The sequence below is a fragment of the Poecilia reticulata genome, chromosome 5, assembly GCF_904066995.2.
Source record: "Poecilia reticulata chromosome 5, P_reticulata-male-v2, whole genome shotgun sequence".
In the NCBI taxonomy this organism is placed as follows: domain Eukaryota; kingdom Metazoa; phylum Chordata; class Actinopteri; order Cyprinodontiformes; family Poeciliidae; genus Poecilia; species Poecilia reticulata.
The window spans coordinates 24,412,351-24,431,421 of NC_088834.1; the positions used below are offsets into that span (position 1 = coordinate 24,412,351).

General features: G+C 36.6%; 1 protein-coding gene across 8 annotated transcripts in view; it reads left to right on the forward strand.

The window, feature by feature from the left end:
* Positions 1-19,071, forward strand: part of slc2a9l2 (solute carrier family 2 member 9, like 2) — a 124,575-nt gene that overhangs the window by 3,391 nt on the left and 102,113 nt on the right. For 4 of the 8 annotated variants that reach the window (XM_008409515.3, XM_008409518.3, XM_008409519.3 and 1 more), the window contains exons 2-4: positions 4,148-4,227; positions 11,394-11,498; positions 18,258-18,418. In XM_008409515.3, coding sequence (XP_008407737.1) covers positions 4,198-4,227; positions 11,394-11,498; positions 18,258-18,418 — 296 coding nt within the window. In that variant the 5' untranslated portion in view covers positions 4,148-4,197. Of the gene's footprint in view, positions 1-371; positions 737-4,147; positions 4,228-11,393; positions 11,499-18,257; positions 18,419-19,071 lie in introns of those variants that run through there. The other 4 variants (XM_081607351.1, XM_081607352.1, XM_081607350.1 and 1 more) reach the window with 2 other exon arrangements.

The window sequence follows — 19,071 nt, forward strand, 5'->3', positions numbered from 1 at the left end:
TAAGAACCACAATTCACTGCAATTCTAATTTCTGTAAGTGTTTTGGAGTCGCACACAAAAAGATGAACTTCCTGAAAACTTGCTTAGAAATTTCTTTGGTCTTTGCTGATTAACAGCAGACACAGTAGAATATCAGCCTCATAAGATCAAAACAAGTATAACTTTTGTTTTTTATCTCAGAAAACATACAAAAAAAAACTAATTAACTTACAGAACATCTCTACAATTTTATTCACATATGTCTTTAACAGTGTGAACTCTATGATTAAATGAGTTCAATGTATTTTTTATGATTAAAGGTCAGCATACACCAATGATTATTAAAACGTAAATTCTTATAAAAATCCCACAGTTTATCTTTGACTTTAATTTCATGCGAACACTTATTCGCATTGTGGTGTTTGTTATACAAGATGGGATAGAGATTTGTTCATAGACAGTAAACTGATGGAAATGCTGATTTTAGTTTTGCCCTTATCTGGAATGCAGCTGACTTGACTGTAATCACGAGCCAACAAAAAGAGATGAACATTCCCAGAGTTAATGATTTCTCGGCGTTATCATGGTTATAGGTAATGTGAGGGCAGTTCTTTCAGTTGTTGCTCTGGCTGCACAGTCTGTACACGGGTAAATACACCCGCTTGTGTCTCCCAATTTGTACAGAAAACCCGGCGGATCACAACTTTTGCAGTCACTCTCCTGGGCTGGGAACTTTATGTAGAAGTGATCCAGTTTGGTAAATTATTCTAACTCTTGTTCTGTAGACGTTATGTCATTTTCTGCTGCACAATGTCTGTACGCATGTTTTTACTTTTAGTTTCCGGTCTGTTGTTATGCAAACAAAGGAAGTGTGTTTTTATAGTGTGAAGTCAGTGAATATATATATATATACACACTCACTGCTCAAAAAAAATAAAGGGAACACTTTAACACTTAAGTGAACACTGAAGTGTTCCCTTTATTTTTTTGAACAGTATATATATATATATATATATATATATATATATATATATATATATATATATTCACTTAATACACATTTAGAAGGTGGTGTGTTTTTTTTCTAAAACATAGGAAGCAGATGATACATTTACAGTATTAATGTCATTTAGGTCTGTTGTGGTTCTGGTTTATATATTATGTAAACACTGAGACCTATCTCCTGTTGTCGTGTTATGTCTCATGTTGTGTGAATTTTGTGTGGCACTAAATTCTAATTTAATTGCTCTATGCATTTTCATACATGTTTCTGCTCACATTAAGTGTTACACAAGCTGAGAGCAACTTTGCATCACTCGCTGTCATTTGTTTACTCCATCAGTCCATTTTGACTGAATGTAAACCCAGTCAATGGAGCCTCTGAGAGGAGGAAAGAAAAAGCACTTATCTTGAAATCTTGAAAGAGAGTAAAAAGGTGGATGTAGAGAAATTAGGTTTGCTGCAGCTGTGCTTCCAGCAAGTTGAAAGGATGTTTTTTTTTTTTTTTTTTTTTTTTTAAAAGAGTTGATTCAAGAGATTCAACTCTTGAATCTCTTGAATTCAAGAGTTGAATTCAACTCTTGAATTCAAGAGTTGAATTCAACTCTTGAAAAGCTGTGGTGAGCTTAAGCTCACCACAGCTTAAGCTATGGTGAGAATATTACTTTCTCAAATTAGTACATCTTTAAAGAGAGTGAAACTCTCCTGCATTGCAGCACTCATATAGCTGTATCTTGAATAACTGTGTACAATAGTCTGAATTTTTATTTAAAGGGAAAACTACAGCTCTAATCTAAAGTTTGGATAAATTCAACGTGAACATAAATATCACATTCATTTGAGTTTTCCTTTGAAATATGTTTTCAATTTGTTGGCAAACTCTTTAGTCAAAAATCTCTCCATGACCGAGTTGTTTGCTTAATGTGTGGCGTCTTCAGGACTTGCTTTGGGACCGGAATCCAGATATTAGAGTGGTGATATTTATAAATATCTCACTTTGTATGTATAATTCTGGACCCCTGTAGATTTAATGTTAAATTGAACCTTGTTAGCCCAACCACTGAAGTCGCCTATTAAATCATTTCTCAGAAACAAAAACAGCCCAATGTAAAAACTGCATTAAGTCCTTGACGACTGTATGTAAACTAGTTAGAATGTGATATAGCAGGTTTTAGCTAAAAAAAAAAAAAAATCAGGTTAATATAAAACATTAAAATCATGTAAAGTGTACAGGAAATTTGTCACTTTGCACTTGTGTTTTAAAGCACATGGATTTTCTTTCCAGCAGCATCATGATGACGGAGTGATTACTGGGTTAGGGGGAATGCTAACGTCACTACTGACTTTTGATGGTTTCCACTTCATGTTAAACAAACATTAGCCAACATGTGGTCTCAGGTTGTTGCAGTATTTCACTTATGGCTGGTATTCTTCTTGAAATGTAGGCTAGTCTTACATTATGAACATTGTTTTTCATCAAACAATTAAAACTTATTGCTGCTCATGTATCATGAGCTTATAACTGCTCTGCTTTGCAGCAGAGGGTTTCTGGTCGTGGCCGTAGTTCAAAGTCTCACTTGTTATGTAATATAATTTTATCAGGGATGTGAATGAGTGTGTCTAAATACAATTTGGTACACAAGAGGATTCCAGGAGTAACAAGTGATTCCTAAATGCAGATTTTAAGGGATGTTTTGTATTAATTTCCTCTGCAACAAGTATAAGAAATAAATTGGGTGTTACAAACTGAGGCAATAACTGTTGAAATATACAGAGGTATTTCAATAACTTAGTTTAATCAAGAAGTTAATTTAAGACTGAGTCACTTACAGCTGTGCCAGAATGTATTGATAAAACCCAAAACTATTAAAATATGAATAAATTCTTAAAATTAAATAATATTCAGTCCCTAAAAGATTTTGATTGTTTTTGTGACTTTCTATTTTTTTTTGCAATAAAAATCAAATGGTTTGTGGTACTAATTTAGAAATATTTGTGCTTTTTATTACTTACCCTATTATTATGGATTATAACTTGACATCAAGTAAATCTTAAGGAGCTGCTTAGTAGAAGTAAAAAAAGTAAAAAGTCACTTAGATCCAAAAATCTGCAATAAACTCACAATTATGTATTAGCGCAAAAAAGTGCAGGGATTCCTTGGTTTTGTGTGAATTTCCATGATAATTCGCAAGAAACGGGAAGCAGTAAATAGATAAAAACTGCTTTGATTTGATTGATCAAATGATATTTAAGCATGCCCTTTATCTTGACAGTTCTATTTATGTGTCATATTAGAGTCTAGCGGGCCACATAAAGCTATGGCGGGCAGGATTTGGCCCCTCGGCCTTCGGTTTGACACGTGTGTCCTAGATGGTTACAAATCAAAGCCCCCAAAACTGTTGAGAAGATCCTCAAAGTGCTGACAGCAGCAGGACTTTGTTCTTCAAAAGCCACATACAAACATATCCAGAAAATGAACTGCAACTGTCTGTCTTGTGTGAATCTGACCGAAAGTCAGAAGTGTCTTATCTTCCATTAGAGCAGCATCTCTGTATTAAAAATCCCTTTTATTGAAATGAATGCTTAAAATATCTTACTCTGTATGTACTGAATCTATAATATATGTTAATTTTGTCCTTGGAATTAAATTAAAGAAAGAAATATTCTTTTGCCAACATAGTTAATCACCGAGATCAACTTGTAATTTGCGGACAGGTCGGCTTCCACTGTTCAGCGTTGGAGTGTTGTTGCACTTAAATCCACTTGAGGGCAGAGTCACTCTGTTATCCGATGCGCTGGACATCCGTGGATTTTCCACACCATGTTGCTGACAAAATCTTTAATTTTTTCTTATTTGAAGGTTAGAAACGGGCAGTAATTCATGCTGTAGTCTGATTGGGTTTTATCTCTTATTTGAATCTCATTAAAACTTTACACGGAGGGCACTAACTCAGGATTCCACAATCCTGAGCTGCTTTCTGCAAGCTTCTGCACGCACAGTCACTTCCTTTGCAGCAGATGTTTCCATCAGCAGCTTGCACGAAAAAAAAGAGAGAAAAAAACAAATCTTACTTCCCCAATTGTTGTTATGAAATGACCCCAGCGCCACCGTGGGTGTTCCCCAGCAGCGACGTTTCTCATATGATGTATTGTGACCTTCTTGTTTTAGGTTGCTGAAACTCCATCACGGACAAGCAGGACAGCCAGGCTGACCACAAAATGAACGACTCACAGAAAACCCCTGGAAAGGTGAGCCTGATACAGGTGGAAGTTATTTTTTCTGATAAGCACCAAATGACCTGAAATGGTAATTTTTTTTTTTCCAAAGATTTATGTTCCACTGCTCGATTATTGATGGACTCCAAGCATGGCACCTATAGCGCTATGTAGGTCACTGTTGTTATATTTTAGGTGTGTCGCCAACCTACTCTGACATGCGCTGTGTGTGGCGTTTGTATGTTTCTGTGTTGTATTGCACTTTTGATACTTTGGACCCATATTTTTGCCCCGATTTTGCTCTGTATAAGTTGAACAGATTTGCCCCACTATCATAAAAATGATAATTTTTTATGACAACTTGGATAAATATTCACACATGAGATTATATTGTTGCTATGGTAAAATGCATTTCTGCTTCAGGCAAATTAAATCACACTTCCAGGAGACATGTTTATTATTCTCTTTATGACCATCTGCGTTGTATCATTAACACTGTTGCTATTCATAAGGGCTCTCTTCATCTTAGCCTCCAAAACTTGTGACCTCTATAAGTATTAAAGCTTTGATCTAGGAGCACATCCTGTGATTTTTTTATTAACATCTCCAACCCAGTCGCTCATAAATTTCTCCAAGGACGTTGCTGAGTGGAGCTGTTAAGCTGCTTTGGATCTGAAAAGTTTACACACTGTGTTGAAATGTCAGGTTTTTGTAGCTTAAAAAGATTAGACCGAGATAAATAAGAAGTTTGATGTGTTATTTGTCTTGTGCAATCCATCTGAACAAAATGGACACATTTGAGAGAAAAACATGAGAAATAGAAACCAACCATTCATGAAACCTGATCAGAAAACGTAACTTTATTAAGTTAACTTGGTTCACAATATTTTAATTAAAATTCAGCTTTTAACTCCTTTGGTTGCGCTTTGTAAGTATCTCAGTTCAATTTTAGGTATTCTATTCATCCATCGAGCCACTTATTACAGATTCCAGGCAATTTTATTTATTATCTCCATTATTACAGAGGGCAATCAATCCAAGTCGCCCTGAAGGACACCAAAGGCAAAGAGAAGACATTTCTTGAAACAGAAATCAAATGTCAAACCATTAAAAGCATTGCATAAAAGTATTAAATATTAAAATATATATTTAAATGCCTATTTTAAATCAAAATCTAACTTTCAGTCTCATAATATCTAACTGTCCAGTTGTCAGATTGTTTGATGGCTGTAAACAAAGGCGTTTTAAGTCTTGATTTAGAGGAACATCTCCGTACATCTGAGGTTTTTTGTTCCAGAGATGAGGTCTATCAAAACTTAATGCCACTTCACCTTGTTTAATTTCAGTCCTGAGGTTTCTAAAGGTGTAAGGAGGATACTTCATATTTGACAAATAAATCAGAAACGTGTTTCAGTTCTAGGCCACTGACCGCTTTATATGCCAATACACACATTTTTCAAAACTGCAAACAGCCATTGTAGTGAACTGATGTCATCCATTAACTTGATGAACTACTTGTAACTTGTTGTTGAAGGTCATGTCTGCAGTTGGCATTATGTAATGACACATTAAAATCCAGTGTAGCGACAAGTCTAACACCAACACTCACCTATAGTAGAAAATACATACATACTACATAGTTATTGTGAAGAAGGATAGATATTTTTGGAAAAAACCCAAGCACAAAATGCAAGATAAACGAGTTACATCTCAATGGTCATCTTCCTGACCTCAGGAAACACAATTCCAAACTGGGATAAACCCAATGGGAAGGCGAACTGGTTAACATGGAGAAAACAGGGGCAAAACAACATGAGCACAGACGGGAGCAGGGATGTCGATGAAGCGCCTGATAAATGATTAATAGAACCGATGAATAAATACACCGAACAGGAGTAATATAACCACTGACTGATGAAGCGAATAACAATCATCATCTCTTCCCACCTGTTCGAAGGTGGCATATATTAGGCAGAAAGTTGACATCATGTCATCAAAGTGTTAGATTCAGGAAAAATCGTCAGGCACAATGATTTGAGTGGGTTTAACAAACTGTGGCAGGTGGATGTTTGGGTCATCCACCTGCCACAGGTGGATGTCCAAAGAAGAAACTGTGAACTGGTGAAAGGGTCATGGGGGGGTCAAGGCTATTTGATATGAGAAGCGAGGAGAAGGTTTGAGCTAACCAACAAACTACTGTAGTTGATATTGCTGCTGAACTTATTGCCAGCTCTACACACTGCAGAACAGTTTGCTGTGTATGTGAATGTATGAAACCAGACTAATCAGACTCGTACTGGTCATAATGTTATGCCTGATCAGAGTGTATGAGGATAAAATGCAATAAAACATGCACAACATACAACACATTATCCTTATTTAAAAATTCTGGTTTGATTAAAAAGGTATAAAATATTATAAATGTTACTTTACGTGGGTTATTTAATGACCTTTTAAGTTAAAATATAAGTAGTTTTTGTGTGAAACTATCCATAAGCCATTGATTATTCCATGTGCGCATGTGCTCTTCGGTTTAATTTATTTTCAGTGCCCAACAGTGCATAGAGTATGTCATTGTGTTGTGTTTGCTTTGCAGTGTGCACCCATTTCTCAAATCTCTAATTATCAAACTTCATTCTAGCAGGCTCAGTTTTACCACCCTCTTGGCCTGTCTGTGCAGAATTCAGACGCCTTCCTTTAATATTGCTAAGAACTCAACGACCTTGTAATTACACTGATGGCGCAGCATTCTAATAAACACTGTCATGAATTATATGATTGAAATTTAAACTGTGGACATTTCTGAGACAACATGTATGCAAATAGAAACGATAAACTGGCCCAGACCTGTGGTGAGAGACAAATCAAAGCTCTTCCTACCAGAATCATGTCATTAATCACATGATGAATTAAAACAAACTCAATTATTTCCATGGGCATAATTTATCGTTTATCTCTTTTTTTTCTCTTTCTACCAAAAACTGGAGGATAAAAGTCTCAATTTGGTGCTTTAGTCTCAACCACCCATGTTTTGAAGGACAATTTTGTTTAGAAAGACTTCAAAATTAATTGTATTTGTTGTTTTGTTTATTTATTTTGGATATTTAAAATGTCTCCCAGTGTTAAATGTTGATTTAAATTTAAAGTTTACTGATCTTTGAGAATGTGCTCTTTCACTATTATCTTGTCATTACCGTTACGTCATTTGAAAATGTTCTCAAAACAACAATATTATCGATTATCGCAATATTGTCCAGCAAAATTTCTCGTCCAGCAAAATTTGTTATCGTGACAGGCATATGAATCTATTTGCTAAGAAGTTAAACATACTGACGAGCAATTTAGACAATTTGTGACCTTTGAAACAAAACGGTGCAAGAGTGTTATAAAATCAGCTTTACTTAAAAACTACCCTCTCCACAGTACTGAATATCTGCACAGCAACCCCATGTGTAAAGGATTGTTCGAGGAACTAACAATGTGAAATCCCACTTGCAGTGGTAATAAGTGGGTAAAGAATGGGCTGTACTGGCAGTAATCACAGCCACAGCAGCTGTTCATCTAAAGTAGCACAATGCACAGTGAGATTCTTGGTCAGTCCTGCTCTAAAAAACATATAATTTCTTTTGCCCTGCCACTGAGTCTGACAACACAAATAGAAATTTCTGTTTCAAGACAATTGGCTTAAAGGAAAATTGCATGCCATCAACTTCTCCTTTGCCATTTAGATTTCTGAGCCCCTGATGGAAAACGGTCAGATCAAACCGTAAACAGAAACTAATGTATGAAAATACTGAAATTGTTTCTTGGAATATTAATGCTTATTGTGGCATGGAGAAAGGGCATCATGGTATGCAGTTGTACAACCACATAAGATTTTAAGAAAATTACACTTGTAAATTTCTCATTAACTCTCCATTTTGTTTCTTTAAAATCTTTTTTTCAAATTTGTGTATGACTTAAACAAATGTGAACAAAATTGCTGGTACCCCAAAAAGCCCACTGAAATATCTTGAAACCAACAAAAGTAATAATATATGGGGTTTTTTTTCTCGAAAAACTAACCAATGACAATCAGGCATTTCTTATGAAATTGAATCGTTTTTAAAAATCTATTGAAACAGGCCTGAACAAAAAAGATGGTACCTTCAACTTTATATTTTGTTGCATAAACTTTTGAGGCAGTCACTGTAATCCATTTTCTGTGGCTGTCAGACTTCTGCAGCTATCCACAGATATTTTGGCCCACTCCTCATGGACTCCAGTTGTGTCAGGTTGCTTTCTCCAAATGGCATGTTTCATCTCCTTCCCCAATAACCTGAGTTTTGTCTCATGTGTCAAAAGGACATTCTTCGTGGCTCGTAACTATGAATTGTGGCCAGTCAAGGTCCAGTTCTTTTCTCCTTGGATGTCGTCCACGAAGTTCGCTTTGGCTTAATGATGACAGATGGTGCAATCTGGCACTGATGCACCTTAACCTTGAAATTTACCTTTACTTTCTTTGGAGGCTGTTTTTGGGTCTTTGGTTAACACTCATATTATTCTTCTCTTGAATTTGTCATCAATTTACATCAATTTTCACAACCAGGATGGTTGGTTGCACCATGTCACCAAACGGCATACTGATGAATTGTCAACCTTTAAGCTTGAATCATACCTCTGGTGACATTGTTTGACATTTTTTTAAGAAGGATCATCATTTTTGTCCAGGTCTGTTTCATTAGTTTAAAAAATTTTTTTTTTAATGATTTTGTTGAACCACATTTCAAAAGCAATGTCTGATTTTCATTCATTTATGTTCAATACATTTTTATTTATTACGTTTGTCAGTTTCAAGTTGGGTCAGTCACCATTATGTTCTTTTCGGCCATTAAAAGAGGCACCAACAGGTTGTGTGTTATTGTTCCATGTGTATAGGAACAATAAAGCACACTTTTTCATCTTCATGTGTTCATATTATCAACAAATCAAACTTATGGGAAGAGTCAATAATAACAGCGTGACCTTGGGTGGACGTTTCTGATGCTGCTAGTTTCTGGGGTCACCCCTTTCTAAAAACGCACACAGAGTATGTCCAACTCTAACCCTAATCCTAACAGCACCTATGTCAGACTTCAAAAGGTTATATTTCTGTTAATTTCACAGTTTTATTTAAGGTATTATACTTTTCAGAAGAGGTTCCTGGAAGATTTAAAACATTTAAATATCCCTCGAGCCTTTTCTAGCTATTAGCCATAACTAACACATTGGCATTAAAGTATGAGTCACGATGCTCATTAATACACCTCACCATCTTCACGGTCTTACTCCCTAAATGCCATTCTTGCATTGTGAATATGTGATAATGTAAATGCATCATGAATCTGCTCAGTACATTCATATTCTCCAGAGCAACATGGCCTAATGATGCCGTGGCATTTCCTTCTGCACCCTCCATTAGGAGAAACATTAAAACTTTGACTTCCTTAGTGCTTTGGTTGTCTTGAGTGGCAATACATTTTTATCTTTTAAAAGTTATATGTTAAATAAATCTTAAGAAGTTTAAGATTTGCAACATCCAACATGTCTAGGAGTGTGGGACAATATTCTGATTTCCTACATTGCATATTGAGAGGTTTATGTGAGCTATGATGTACAGGATTACACTTGTGTCTAAAATAAGAGTTAATTCTCACTTCTAAAACTGAAACATGAGTCATCTAACATCACATCTTGTTCACATCAGAAACTCAGGGCTGCTGGTGTGTATAAACCAGCAGCATTAATAGAGTTCATGTTCAGGTGGTTTTTACTGTGGCTTACAAAGGCATTTATACTTCTTGATGCATCATGTCGTCACTTTAATACCACAAACTTCAGTTGATTGTATAGGGAGTGTACGTGATAGAGTAACACAAATTACTATAGTACATTTAAATTGAGCCCCATGAGTTATTAGTTTGTAGAACTACCTCCAATGTCAGAGGCAGTTGTTTTGGTTTAGTGACCACAAGTCAGTGCTTTGCATGTGAGTCAAAGCAACATTTTTTGAATAATCTGATTAGATAACCTTCTGCTAAATATTTTCTCTGTCCCTTACGTGCCTTGTTTGACCTGTGCTGTGGATCTCCGCAGGTCCTGAAGAGTTATCACCAACCCTTTGGCGGATGCTTCATTTCTGTTTGTGTGTTGAGCCATGTTTTGGCTGGTCTGCAGTTGCATTGAATAAATGTATTAAGCATTGCTTTTAGAGTTGGTATGCTGTGAATGTTGTTATAACCTAACCCAACTTCAAACCTCTTCTCAACTTTCCCCCCTGATGTCTCTAGTATGTTTCGTGGTCTTCAAGATATTGTAGGTTTTCCAATATTCTTTAACAAGCTGAGATCCTTATGGAACAGTTAAGATCAAATTAAACACATGGGGACTCTTTTTTTCCTACTAATTATGTGACTTCAGAAGGATATTGATTGGCTGGATTGTTTCTAATTACAAACGCATGTCCTATGTATTAAATTTCAATCGGCAAAAGTATGAAATAAGACAAACTGATACTCACCCACAAATAAAGTTGGTGTGTGTTTCCTCAAAACGTACTGGTACCCTTATTGCTAAAATGCAACTAGAAGCTTACAGTTGTGATCCCTGAAGAAGAGTGCAATACTGAAACCAACCAAAAGCTGATATGATGTTGGTGGCAGCAGTAGCAAAGTGTTGTGGATGTAATCGGAAGTTGTTTTTTCTGTTCAGCTGTGAGAAATGGTGAAGATGGCAGTGAACTGAGAGGCTGAACAGGAAATAATTTTAAGCACTAATTGTTATCTGTATTTTAACTTCTGAAGGCCATTGGTTGCACTGGATTTTTTTTTAGGGATTTTAGTATAAAGCAAGTTAAATATGTCAGTTTTTGTGTTTTTATTGGTAGAAAAATTCAAAATCCCTGCGTCACGATCCTTCAGTTTCACATTTGTGCACTACTTTGTGTCTGCCAACCACACTGCATCTCAAATAACTCAACTGAAGTTAGAGGTTTCAACATGGCAAAACTAAAACAGACGAAATCCTCAAAAGACAAAACCCAGTTTTCTGACCTGATTGTCTAAAGAACACTTCCTGTAGTGAGTTTGGTCATGACATTGACTTGACTTTCTTTGATAAATCTTTTGTCTGTCTAACTAGCATGAAAATCTGAATTTCGTCTCTTCTGTCTTCTCTCTTAGAAGCAGCCTCTCACAACCTGCCTGTTCAGCGCAGCCTTCTTTGGGGCCCTGGGTTCATCTTTTCTTTACGGCTATAACCTCTCTGTGGTCAATGCACCTGCTTCGGTGAGTAAAGCTAAACTATTAGCTTGCCTTTGGATATCCCATTGCTATCGGAAGGCAGCATTGATTTACCTTGTTTTCTCATTTCTTATCTTGTTAGCACTGCTAGAAATCAATAAATGTTAATCTAGATGTGACTTTAGATTCAGAGTCAGGCGTTGCTAACACTTCAGCTGAATGATTAACATGGCGCTGAAAAAAATTGAACTTAAATGTTTATTACAGCCGCCTATAAAAACTTAGCCGAAACACAGGACATGCTGAACACCATTTATGATGCACAGCTAAACAGAAGGGAGCTGCATTGATGAATTGATGAAATTTTGCCCCATATGTCTTAAGATTATTGCTTACTCAGTGACAGTTCTGGTGAAAACTGTCATAGATGATGGTAACAAATATCAATGCAGTGCAGATTGTGGAGTGATACTGATGCTCCACAAAGCGCATTTTCCCATATTTTTTATCAAGACTGTTAAAAAGACCTTCATCATGACATGTGGCAGAGTTGAAATAATCTTTTACCCAGCAACTGATGCAGGTCCCGAGATCGTTAAACCATTTCTCAATGCAATTTATAACCCTGAAACTCTAATGACGCAGACAATTTAGAGGCACATCAGTGCCTTTCAAATGATGATCGCTTATGTGAATGACTTCATTTTGCTCCAGCAGAAATTAGTAAGTTTTTAAAATAAACAACTAATTCATAACATGTTATCACCATTAGAATATTAAATGTAATGCATTCTTTTGCAATAGGAAGTGCGAGTAACTTTGGGCTGAGCTTTTGTCTGCAATCAGTGATATGTTATTTAGTTCATTGTGAGACCGTCTCTCCTCTGGAAACATAAACAATAGGTAGGAACAGTATAATCTATCTTTATTAACTCCGCTCTCAATGCTGAGTCAGACTAAGAAAAGAGTTAAAGATGAGCGCAGTCCACCTAATTAGTACAATATAGGTCATAAACTCACATTTTTTTTTTCAGTAAATGAGCACACATGGCTGTCTTTGAAACAGTGTATCAGAAGGTTAATCCCAGATTAAACAAATAACACTCCAAAAATTTGCTTTCTTATTTACCTCAAACCAACTTTTTCAATTTAAGGCAGGTACCTTTCATGCAGTGACTTATGAATATATTTAGAAATTGCTTAGAGTGGAAAGATATTTGCATAGTCTTTTTTCTTTTCTTATATTTGGTGAATCCAATTTTCAGGAGCTTTTCTATCCCAGCCCAAGAAATAGAAACAAACCTTGCATTTTCAGAGGTTAGACTTTCTAATTTAGCCTTGTGTTTGTTCAAAGGTAATTAGATTCCCCACAGGTCATTTAATTAGTATTCAGAGATTACAGCCGTCGGCTCTTGGGTTGCCCACACAGACAAAGGCAACGCCGCGCATAACTCAAAATTACTTTGTGTTTTTTTTCCCCGTGCCTTCTTGAAGCACATGAGTGTGTGAACCCTCAGTTGTGGCTTTTCGGTCTGTTATAACCGCAGAACTACAGCCAGAACTACAGCATGCTGTCTCACTTATTAATAAAGACTGTAACCATTTTTCTGTACTGGTTATTGTGATACTGGTTGTGACAGTATACAATACTCATAATATTAACTACAAAATATACATCTACATGCATGGCTTTTGTCTGTAACAAGAAAAGATGTGGTGCTAAAGCTATTCAGTGCCGTCTTGTACTAAAATGCATTTGGCACAAGACAGCGCTGCGTAATAGTTTAAAAAATGTGCAATTTATGTTATGCAGTTTACATAACATTTTTGTACTGGCCAACAGCAAAATACATTCAAAATTTTTATGTTTAATCTATTTTTTAAACTAGTTATTTTTTCATTGTAAATACAAATTACAACATATGAAGAACAAACAAAACTATACCTAAAGCCTTTACACAGTTGGTAACATTGATATTCTCAGTGAAAAAAAGTTTTTTTTATATCCCTTCAGATCAATGGAACCTTTAGGAAAACAATTTCAATGGGCCACAATGTCCCATAAGTGGTCAGATAATTTTTAACCAAATGAGTCAGAAAGTAGGTCATGCTTTCAGTTTTACTTTCAGTTTCAAATATCCAGCAGTTAGAAGTAAGTAAAGGTTCTTCATAGCATTGTGGGAGAGCTGTGGTTCTTACACTGGGGACACATTGACAGTGATTCATGTGGTGATCAAATTGTGCTACGCTACAATGTCAGAATGCTTTCTAAGATGATGCTGAGGTGTTATTTTCTTCCCACTTCTTTAAAACGAAAGGCAAATAGACAGTAATGTTTCGGGACTATAAGGATGTCAGGGAGTTTGACAAGGCCAAATGATAAAACAAAGACTCCTGGGTCAGAGCATCTCACAAACTGCAGCCCTTGTGGGATGCTTCCAGCCTGTAATGGTCTATTAAAAAACGTTGGAAGGAAATAGTGTGAAGCAACAGTCAAGGATCATTGATGCACCTGGGGAGCTGCATCAACGATCACCTGTGAAATGCACGCAAACAGGAAGAAACCTAGTGTTGCTCACACTGCTGAAGAAGTTCATGCTTTTTCTGACCGAAGAAAGAAGTGTGAGAATACACTGTGGATCACCGTTTGTTGCATATGGGAATACACGGTCATGCACCATTAAAAGTGCACATGCTGGCAGAGGATGTCCTTGGCAGGTTCCTTTGTCCAATAGGACAGTTGCTCGGCCTGATGTATTAAATTTGGTTTTACATCGCCTGGGTGACAGAGTAGTTTGCTTTCCTGGAGAACACCAGGGTCCACAGCATTTGGCATTGTTTGGGCTTGGCCAATGTTCTGCAGAGCAACCTAGATTGCCATCCATTTGGTTGCTATTGTGACATAACAGCCAAACGAATGGCACCTACTTAGGTATTGTTGCAGACCATGTTTCACAGGAACAGCTTCTACCAAAAGCAATAATGATTTATTTGAAGAATAAAACAGTTGGTTAACTTGTCCTTCAAATCCATTTCAAGCCAGCCAAGCATTTGTGGGATAGAAATGGACAAACAAATCTGATTCATGGACTTGCATAACCCAAAGAATCTTTATCTGGGACCACGATGTTGCTGCCAAGTATTACTCTCTACACCTTTAGGTGTCTAGTGGAGTCCATGCCTCAATAGGTTGATGTGTAGCAAATTTGTGAAGCAACACACCTTTAGGCAATTTGTCCCACTGTAATATCTGCTCTGTAATTTCATAAACTTTTCAATTTCCACTATGATGTCTCATACATATTTAGGTGTTTGTTTTATAATACTGTACATGCTGCTTTTATCTGCTGATTTAGAAGTGGTGCTTTTAACCTATATTATCTCTTCAGTGGAGTCTAAAATGAACTCTGTTCATTGAAAAGTGATGTTCACTTAATTAGATCTTATCTGTATAAGTTGATTAAACTACATATTATCATGCAAACTGTGATTGATGGGTTCAACATAGTAATGAAGGGGGCAGTGGGGATTGAGTTAGAAAAGGAAAGAAAGCCTGCCTGCCTACTATATACAGATTATTAAAAGTTTAATCTTGAGAATCAGTGCTGTGACATTATGTGGTGTTCTCAGGGTTTGTATCACCCTCCATTTGCTCCTGGTGGTAATATCAAACTTGTGGCTTCTAACAAATCAAAATAGTTCAATAGTTCACTGTGCTTTCATTCTGTCCTCTGCAGCACTTTGATGAATTGCTCAAAAATCCCATCGGCACATAAAAGAGATGAAAGAGTTGAGTGAGACCAACTACATGCTTTAACATGACAATACGAAGTCGAAGTTTGGCAAAAGTTAGAAAAATCAACTGAAACTTGGAGATATACCCACAATATTAAAAATATGTTTTTCTTTAACATTGGTGAGGGTTTCTGATGAATTATCAATCTGCAAAATTATTAAAAATACAGACAAATGGGAAAAGGGAAAAGAAATCCAAAGTATAACAATATAACGGAGAAAAAAAGATCATCTGTCAAAAAAACAAAGCACTGCTGGGACGAGCGCTTATTGAGTGGAAACCGGCGATCTGATTAAGAATACAGAGAAAGGTAGCAGAACATGCAGTCATTGTCAAAACATTTCCACGAATATTTTGCTGCGAATCTTTGTGACTTTTGATTTTATTGGTAACAGTTGACACATTTTCAGACAATGTAGACTGAGCAGATTCATATGAAATCATTGTAAAGAAATTAATTGGCATCAAAATCCTGAGTGAAGATGGAAAGAGGAAACCTGAACTCACTTATCAGTCTAATTAGCAGACTGATTGCTGTAAAAGAGGAGCAGATGGGCTTGATATGATTGTCTTCTTCGGTTAGAGAGGGATACCTGCAGCTCTTCATCAACATACTCTCCCATGCAAGGAAATTGCTGATAAGAATATCTCGATTTAAAATAACAGTCTTCAAGAACTTTCATAAAAGGGGAGAGTTGGTAATTCTCCTGAGGATTTTCTTTTTTCAAACATTTCAAACACGTTGCTTCAACATATGCAGCAGAGTGGCTATGTGTACTGCAAGGGACAAAAGAAATAATTGGAGTTTTTGCCAGGGTCTACCTCAGTGATCTTTGCTGAAAGACTGCTACACCCTGGACAGCTCTCCAAATATGACCGCACAACACGGAGACACCCAGCAATGCATGGACACACTCACTAACTCACTACCAAAATTACTAGTAGGGAGCCCAGTCAACCTTGGACCTTGGAGGAAGATGAAGTACCTCAAGAGCATGCAGCTTGGTCTGAGCAAGTATTTCAACCTTCTTCCAACAATGCATTGGAGCTGCAAAGTGCACCACTGTGCACACCTCTACTGCTACTGTCAACCAGTTATAGGGTCATTTAGACAAATTACGCTATGTCATCAGTCTAGTTAATGAGTTTCTCAGCTGACAAGCAAAGGTCTAATCTTCTTTATTTACATTGGTCTTTCAGATCACTTGTCATACTTTGGAAAAGCTAAATGTTTGCAATTGAATTTTTCCAAAATAGTATTCAAGTAAAAAAAAAAAAAATCAACCTTCCACATTATTATTATTAAAGACTTTTCTTATGGGTTTGGTTAATCTCTCATGCCTACTCATACCTCAAAGGACCAGATATAAAGTTTGAAGGTATTTCTATTTTAAGACTGATGTACCTCAACTGTGGAATGAGCTTCCTTAGTTTTTATGTTGTCTTGAGCAAGTGGACTCATTAAAAAAAGGACATTCCTATTCAAACACACTTTTCCTTAGCATCTTTTGACATTTTGCGTTATTTTTTCAATTCTTTGTAACATTTAATTTGCTCTCTGCTCTCAAAAAAACTGAGCTACTAAAGCAGGTTCTGTTCTGCAAATGCAAGAAAGCCTCCGTCTTTTTAGCGTGTCAAGCAATTGCTCATTGTTTATCTTCCTTTGTAGCCTCTGCCCACCAGGAACAAGAGCTGATCATTAATGTATTGCTGACTTCTGTCGACCACTGCAGGGGGACCACCGTGCTTCCGCTGTCTTTCCAAAACTCATGGAAAATACATGAAGCCCCCTTTTTAGTTTATGTTCTCCCACCACACCAGGTTCTAATGTTCACAAAGGGAGCCTACTGTCTATTCTCATCCGTTTCCTGGTTGGAAAAGGGTGACTGGAAAAAGGTAGTGGTGGAATTTATTACAATAAAACGCCTGTGGCAGAGCCTCTCTATGCACACACACCAAACCAGGCTGCCTCACAAAGGATCTTGATTAGCCTTTTTAGTAACAATCTACCAAAGCAACAATAACCTCTTCGAACAGCACGTCAGACCACAGCATGCATGCATAAACCAAGACCAGCAGCTGGTCTTTTTTAAAATAAATGAAGGATTTTTTTTTAACCAAGAGTCAAATATGCAGTAAATCTTAAGAAATATTCTGTTAAGACATCTCAAACTAAATATATAATTAGTCCCCGTCTTCTTTGCCTGAAATGCTTTTTTTTAATTTTAACTTGCTGTGTGCAGCGAAGTGGATTGAAAGGATAAACCTTGAACATTACACAGAGATAGATTTGAACCACTCACATAAACTTCTAAGTAAGCTTTTTCCTTTTTAATTATTGTAATTCTTTTCTGAAAAACCTGAGCTGTTTGGAGGGGTTGTAATCAATGATCTGCAGGTATGATTATCGGAGGAGAAAAATTGATTAGAAACAGATTTCTAACACAACACTGTGTGTTTAAACGATGGGCTGCATAGGAATGGAAACGCTGTCTGTGAGTTGGCATAATAAGACATAATTTGCTATTAATCTATTTCATTTCACTTACTTCTAATATAATGGTGATATTAAATATTTTGAAAAGGGAATACATCTCTGACCCCACTAAGTGACAAGGGTGTATATAAAATGGATGGATGGATGTAAGGATAAGAGATTAGAAGAACCCAAATTTTAGCTAACATTAGCAATTTAAACAGAACATGTGTGCATCTGTAGGATGCAGCAATCTGTTACATCAACCATCTTTTGCTCTTTGTCAAAAGTAGCCCTAAAGTGTCTTTGTTTCTGATGCCCAGTCAGCTGATTGAGTCTGTCTGAATTATTTGCAAATAACTAGATGACCTTGGCACCTGATTATGCCAAACATAAAGTCCAAACAAAAACCTACTAATTTACACCAAAATGCATAACATTTGCAGCTATCAGTTATTTTAAAATAATTTTTTAAGATATTTTTTTTGTCTTGTCTGAACTATAGCTGAATCTGTTTTCTTGTGTTTTGCAGTACATCAAAGATTTCTACAATAAGACCTGGATGGAGAGATATGGGGAACCTATTTCTCCAGAAACATCGACTATTTTGTGGTCTGTAACTGTGTCCATATTCGCCATCGGAGGCCTTCTTGGAACTCTGTGTGTCTCTATGATTATTAAAGTAACTGGGCGGTGAGTAACTCAAGATCATTTGTTTAGAGTTTTATATTTCAGGGCATGATTGTTTACCAGTTATTCAATAAGAGGTGAAAAACAAGATGAGTCTCTAAGGCGTTCGCAGGAATTAAGATAAGTTGCAGCAAAATGCCGTTTGGTAAATGCACTTAATTTAATTGAGCATCACTACTGGGGAGCATCTCTGTTGAATTTTAAACATTACCAGCCGATTGATACTCATTCAGATGTATCATGGCAGTGTTAACAACTGATAACTGTCTTGGTAAAATGCCAAGAAACCATTTTCTAATCATTTGTCTTTCATCATTTAGCTGTTAAAACATTCATCCACTTAAAGGAAACACATTCAACACATGTCAGTTTTCCCATTAATGGACTTCCCAATGAATTCACCCCAGGGTCAGACTGTAGGTTGGTTAGAGAGTTTGCGAAAAACAAGCCTGTTAAATGATTAATTGCATAACCGATGAGGCGGAATTACCATTCAGCAGACTGAATGGATCAAAGGATTGCAGAGTAGTTATTACATACCGGCATGTTGAAGGCTTGCGTCAGACGTCGGCACGTAAAAAGTGTATTCTGCTCACGGTGTCGCCTCGTGTGATTCCAGACTTGCCTCACAGCAACAAATTCAATGCAGGATCCCT